General features: G+C 32.9%; 1 protein-coding gene across 2 annotated transcripts in view; it reads left to right on the forward strand.

The window, feature by feature from the left end:
• LOC106462425 (F-box/WD repeat-containing protein 7-like) overlaps positions 1-7,386 on the forward strand; it is a 103,846-nt gene that overhangs the window by 39,720 nt on the left and 56,740 nt on the right. For both annotated transcript variants that reach the window (XM_022389696.1, XM_013922351.2), the window contains one exon: positions 4,146-4,409. In XM_022389696.1, coding sequence (XP_022245404.1) covers positions 4,255-4,409 — 155 coding nt within the window. In that variant the 5' untranslated portion in view covers positions 4,146-4,254. The remainder of the gene's footprint in view (positions 1-4,145; positions 4,410-7,386) is intronic.

The raw sequence follows: 7,386 nt of genomic DNA on the forward strand, positions 1-7,386 counted from the left end.
ATATATTTTTTTTTTTATTTTAACCAATGTTTCACCTTTGTGGCTTTCTCGGGGTTAATATACACAACTGTTTGATATTAGAATAATCGTAAAAAACATGTTAGAAGACACATGCAAGAAAACAATAAACACCAATGCTAACCTCAGAAATTCATACACTGATCAAAGAAAGGTGACAATTATGTAAACTTTACATACTAACCCAAGACTCAAACCTTCAGCCAAAAATCAGTAAAGCTAATAATGACATTAAAAAACAGCAAGAAGCAAACTGGCTCACTTATTGCCAAAGCCTAGACAACTACAAAGCAAACCACACCCTCTTCTGTCATAAGTTCAAGTCCATTTGTAACGAGCCCGTGGCTAAAATGCATCACACTATTAAACATCACAACACTTTGACAGCTACAGATGAAGACAAAGCCAACATCTTTGCTAAGTTTCATGAAACAACTTTCACTACACCTAATTCAACCAGTTTTAACAATGATCACTTCATAACAATCAATAAGTGTATCAATGACAACGCCACACTTTTCAGACTGAATTTCCCAGTATCAATCAACCTCAACAGTACACCAAACAACAGCATTTCTAGACCAATTACTATAGCCGAACTCAAGAGAAACATTTCTGAACTTATGAATTTTACTTTCAGCAATGACGTTATAAGAAACATAGTTTTCAAGAATGCTTCAAGCCTGCTACTATCATACCTCTCTGTTTAACCTTTCTCTACTTTCAGGTTATTACCCCAGTCATTGGAAAAGCACCATTATTACAGTTATCCCCCCAAAAAAGGGGGTGACCCTAGTGATCCAAGTAATTTTCAGTCAATAAGCCTCTTAAACTGCTTAGGCAAATTATTGGAAAAAATTATTACAGCTAGGTTACTTTTTCATTTAGAATCTAACACCTTGTTAACAAATTTACAAAATGTGTCCAGAAAACAGAGACAAACTGCAGACCACCTGTCAGACTAGCTGAATCAACTCATCATGATTTTAACTGCAATCATGCCACAATTGTTGCACTCCTAGATGTGAAAAAAGCCTTTGATAGCATTTGGCACAATAGCCTTCGATACAAGTTACTAAATTACAACATTCCCAAAAAAGTAATCAGGTGGATTTCCAGTTTTTTAACTGACAGGTCTGCCGAAATTAAAATCAATAGTAAAATAACCCCAACATTTACCTTACAAGCAGGAGTCCTCCAGGGATCTGTACTTAGCCCATTACTTTATCTCATTTTTGTAAATGACATAAACTTTCCAGAATTTAACCAAACTTCTGGGTCCAAGTATACAGACGATGTCACAGTATGGAGAATGTCGAGAGACCCCCTCTTCACTGCACACACATGATCATCTAGTCACATAGTGACCCTTCCAAAACCCAGGTTACCGTATTCTCAAAGAAGTTAAAAAGGAACAGGAAAAAATTAATAAAGTAAGCTTACAAATATATAATACCAATATCAAATTCAGCAAAAAAGTTAAATTTCTAGGAATGACATTCAATAAGCAATCTGAAATGGAATAACCACTTTAATGAAACACTTCCAAAAGTTTACCAAAGAATTAGTTATCTGCCTAAAATCAATGGTCACACTAAAGGGTGCAACAACCATTCTGTAATCCTTATCTGTTAAATGCATATAAGGCTATCACTCAAATATGGCAACCCTGTAGCCGGCAATATGTCGGATAACCTCTTTAGTAAACTGAAACCAGTCCAGCTCAGAACACTAAGAATAGCGCTAAACTTTCCTGTTTTGCAACCTGGAGAATGTTAAAGAAAGAATAACTACCTTTACAACCAGATATTACCAAAAATTAAAACACTAGCATTCGCTATTTTATCTGAAATCAGCACTATTGCAGATATGCCAAAGACATGGAACACATACATTTCTCCTTACAACACTCATAACCACCAACAATCATGAGCATTTACCTTTTCCAAAAACCCTTTATACAGGTAAATGACACGGCATGGATTTGGGCCACAACCGGGTGACTAGTTTCTTGGGAACTGTTTCATCTTGCTGTTGATCTGTTAATTCAACTATGTTCATGTTAAATGCTAATTAATTGTTCTTTTTTGTTTGTTTGTTTCTTTGTTTGTTTGTGGTTTTCACTATTGTTCATGTGTTACAACTGCGTTGAATGTCAAACTATTGTGTAACTTCTCACTATTGTCAAAATTTTGTTCAAAGTTTTGTCTATTTCTTATTAACTTTGTATTTTAAATGTTATGTCAAATAAACTGATGATCACTGCTTATGTCTTCATTTGGAAGGGGTTGTTTGCTTCCAGGACAGGTGCATGCTGACATCTGACCTCACTGCCCCCAGTTGATTCTTGCACTGTAATTGGGCTAGACCAGAAGCTTTGGCTACCAACCACATTTAACCAACTCACACACCATGCCTTCTCATGGCATTTTCTTTTCTTGAGGTGGCATAACCAATCGTGTTCACAACCTGTTACTCCAAATCACTTTGCATTCTGTTACAAAACCATAATCTCACATACAAAGTTAACTAATTTTTTGAGCAGGATGAAGAGAAACAACCTTTTTGAGCACTCCTAGTTGTCTTTTTGAGGCCTGAAAGATTTGCTTAGAAAACACAGCTCCAAAGTTAACTTTCAAGATGCTCCATTTGTTAAAAATGTAGTAAATGCAAATGTGATCACAGTAGAATCAGAAAGAGATGACACCTCATTGGTTGGGGAAGAGGGAGTGACTTGGAAGAGGAAATGTCTCTCAAGTAGAATTTGGTGTTGTAACAGGTGTGGCAATAAATACCCAACCTAGAATTGGCAAAGAGAAGAAAACAAAATGTGGAAAAGGCTCCTGGTTGTAGTTTCAGACTCTGAACATACTGTAATGGAAGGCAATGCAAGAGGAAATGGTCTCTTATGCTGTAAAGAAAGTTTGGATATGCAAATTGCTAGTCAACTTTCAGTCATGGATGCAAGAAACTGAAACAGTCAACAAGATATGGCCCTATTGGTGCTAAAAGTTTATGGTATGTCATTTCTATTTCTGATGGAGTGGAAGAAGCAACTGAGAAAGGGTAAAATGTGTGGGTACAAAAACATCCATTTTATCTTAAAGACATAAAGGAAATATTTAATGCTGGAGAACAAGATAAATCAAAGGGAAATAATCAAATTGTTTCTTGGAGGAACTGGCTAAGAAATACCTAAATGATGTCAACCTTCCAAACAAGAAGAAAATCCATGTTGAGATCACTAGATAGAAAACCAAGTGAGAGAAAGGATCAGGGAAATAAGTTGTGGTCAAAAAGGAGTATTGATGGAAGCACCTCATTTAATCCAGTGGAGGCATTGCAATTGCTAAAGATCAGATTTTTGGCTGATGAGATTGAGGAATTTCCATCAAACCACAGAATAAAGTGTCAAGCTTGAAGCAACAACCAAAAATATAATGATGAAATTCTGATAGTAATGCCACCACCAACATCTGACATGTATTGTAATTTTATCTGACACCTACACGTTAGTAGAAGCTAAGTTGTAATTTCTAATAATATTTCTGAATCTTTGATTCATCACAAAATACTCTTTCTCAAAAATCTAGCAAATTAATAGAAGCTAACTTGTAATTTGTAATAATATTTCTGGATCTCTTATTCATGACAAAACTTCCACCTCCTCAGAAATCTACCATTCATTTTATGATAGCTTATGGATACTGTTGGCAAGGTAGCATGTACACTTTATAAAGTTTCTCTCCTTTGACACTTTCTCTAACTTCATTTAGAAAATACTTTTAACTGTGTACATCCTGTATTCTGAATTGCAAGATGACTGTTTATTTTGTATTTTGGATTAAAGTATTTATCCATTTCTCTTCCTGCCATTCAAAACACCTACTTTTTCTGCAGTTGAGGGAGATATCCATTGTTAGATAAAAATTTTAATTTATTTTTTGATGATAGCAACATGTTACCAAAATAATTACTTAAAAATTGTACATACATCCCATTCAGTTGAATTCTGATGGATTAAAATGGATTAAATGTTCTTAGTAGCACAAAAGAGAATGAAGTTTTAATTTTTCTGTTAAATTACGATTTTTCATGGTGAAATAATTAATTTTTTTTTACTACAGACTTATCCAGTCTGGCTTTAGGAAAGTTCGTTGTGTGATAGATTTGTCCAGCCTTCCAACTGTAGGTGCTAATGTCCTGGATTTTGACACCGCAGTCTTGACTTACTCGATGCCCTCTGGGACCGAGACACCTGTCTCCTCTGAGACTTCCCTTTCTTTAAATGCATCCAATCATGCAACCTCACCCACTTCCAGTACTAGATCTGAAATGTGTAAAGTAGAAGATAGTGCAAAAGAAACAGGCAGGTTCCTTCAGAAAAACCTGTAAGTTGATACATTTTTCTCTTCAATTGTGCTTCATAATTTGTTTTATTTAACCAGTATTTTGTGTTATACCCTCTTCAGGGTAATATGTGTTACAGTAACTGTCACATTACGTTCACATAAATAGTGTTAGTGGTAAGTAAAAAATGGTAAACAAGTCTTTTAAAAATCTATTCTCAAATGCAGTATTACATTTTATTCACTCAGACATGCAGTATAGTTTCTTAGCAATGCACATATATATTTAGAGTTAATCAGTATACATACAAGCAAAGATAACATTACATGTGAATAAAAATCAATAAGACCTCGGAATTGAACTGTAGGTGGAGACAATAAAAATTGAATTTAAGAAGAACAATTCATCTATGTATTGATTGACATTCCAAAATCCTACCTCATTATTAAATAGAAAATTACCTCAGTATCACTAAGAAGGGAATATAAGACAGAAACTGCTTAAAAAAACCCATGACCCTATAATCCATGACCAGATAAGAAACTGCTGAACCTAAAGAACAGTCTAACAAGTAAAGTTACCAGTAAAATTAAATATCTTATGATATTGTCATTATAATAGAAACAGTCACTTATAATATGAATGTAAAACATCTTGAAGACATCTTGTCATCCAATTTGACTTCAAGAAATCCTACCAAAAGAAAGAAATAAGTTTAAAGTGGCCCTTAACAACATGAAAAATAACAATTGGTCGTTCAAAAAATGTCTAAAATTTTGTTTTTGTAATGTCTGTAGGCATTTAAACCACATACTATGCATTTTCTCTTTTGTTTTTCTTATGGCCACATAGTTTGTATTGGTATCTACCAATAAACACTGTGTAGAACTACAAAGAAAATTATGTATTTCTAAAGCTTGACAAATAATATGTATACCTGATGGTTGAAATTATACACAGCATTGAAAAGGAGAGATGCTAAGCTTCAAAATAATACAGCTTTCCAGTCATTCTTTATAGAATTTTTCTACTTTTACAAGTTTTGAAGAAGTAGTTTGGTAACACCACACTCATGTAGGTTGAATGTGAACAGTAGGTCCTACTTCTGCAGTCACCCCAAAATCAAGGGTACATCTTATATATCTCATTACTGCCTGTGCCCTGGTGATCGTTTTAATTTATGCAGCATTTTATTGTTGTTGTTAATGCTTGTTGTGATAATTAAAGTGAAAAAATCACCTGTTTGGTCTTACTGTTTATAATGTAGCCTTTCCTTTTAATTTTTATGTATACTTAACTTTTGAAATAATGTTTCTATGTGTGTGTGTGTGTTTATATATATATAGTGTATGTAAAATTAAAAATAAAACTCTGAAGCATAAGTTGCTTTTTCTTGTAAAATGAGTTCTTTATTTCCATATTCAATGAACTCAACTAAAACTAAGGAAAACAAATAATTTGAAAAAAAGACCCTTTAAACTATCATAAGTCAACTGGTAATGTCAAGAAAGACCTTGCCATTGCTCTAAACTGCATAAATCCTGAGTATTCTATTAGTGATACAGCTGGATCAATACTATTTTACACTGAGGAGAGATTGAAGCCACACCTCCCAGACAGTTAGTTAACAAATTTCATCTTCTAGACATTTTGCTAAACTTAGTTCCCCATTCCTATTAAACTTAAACATTTAAATGTTTAATAGTCAAACAATCAGTGTGTGTTATATATTTTTCCCCAATTGTTTAAGGAAATTTCAGAACTTTTTTAAGAATAATTCTGATATTGTAAATATGTAGGAATGAAGTTTGGTAGAGGGATGTTCATGGAAGTTCTGCTGCTGTTGGTGTGTATTTTAATGTTATGTAGCTGTTTATTTCAACTCTGGTGGGATATCAACTAAACTTCATAAAGTTGTATTCTTTAAATTATAGTTCTGCATAAAGAATAAAGAAACATTGGGTAGTTTTTTTTTTTTATCAATTGATAATATTAGTGTATGATTTATGCAAATAAACCATACCTAGTCATTTTGTAATCTGTGCTTTTTAAGAGGTCATATCATCCAAAGGATGTAGGACCAGGTCAAATGAAGATAAAGCTTGTCCTTATTTATTTTATGCTTGGGAAGTCTGAAAGCTTTAGACTTCAGTTGAGTACAAAATTAATTACCTTCAAAGTTAACAACAAAAGCAAGTATATTTTTTTCATACTCTGATCTGAATCCTAGAACTTTTATAATGAAAGGTCACAAAAATATCAAATCAATTATATTGTTTTTTTATTGCCTAACAGTGTTAAGTGATGTTATTACAAACCAATGATCCATAGTTAGTGTAATTAGCTTTTATTGAAAAAATGTACTATAAATGTTCAGAAACAAAAGGATATCTTGCAAAACTAGGAGTATCATTGTAATCACTTGCAGATAACATCTGTACATGTTATGAATTACATTGCATTATTGTTTAACTGTGGGTGTGGTACATAAGCATACCATGTGTTTTCTATCTGCTTATAATAATAAAGGAATTTTTCAAAATTTGTTATTTGTACAAATTTTGCATAACAATAAGGATTGTTTATTGTGATTGTACATTTGTACACATTCTCTCTACTTCTTGCAAGTTCAGTCGGAGAATGTAGAATTATTTTGCAGTAAATATTTTGATCTTCCATTAATCAGCAGACCTCTCTTAATACACTCAGTAGAAATCAGTGATTTCTAAAAATATAAGAAAAGATAGTAAAAAGAAAATGGTGGTGTCTTGAAAACAAGATATCTTATTGTGGAGATTTTTTGTTTCATCTTATATGTATATCACTCTTTACTTAACTCTTTCAGGGCTCAGTCCCTGGGATAGACCTCATGACCATTTTGTGCTTGTTATAGTTTTCATGCTATAATTTTTAAATTAGTAAGTGTATGTTAATGAAATTTGGCAGATTATCAGTAAACATTACAATGCTTTCATATGCAAAATATCAATTTTTTTGTTTATTAAGTCTTAAGGTTTT

The sequence above is a fragment of the Limulus polyphemus genome, unplaced genomic scaffold, assembly GCF_000517525.1.
Source record: "Limulus polyphemus unplaced genomic scaffold, Limulus_polyphemus-2.1.2 Scaffold1163, whole genome shotgun sequence".
Classification (NCBI taxonomy): domain Eukaryota; kingdom Metazoa; phylum Arthropoda; class Merostomata; order Xiphosura; family Limulidae; genus Limulus; species Limulus polyphemus.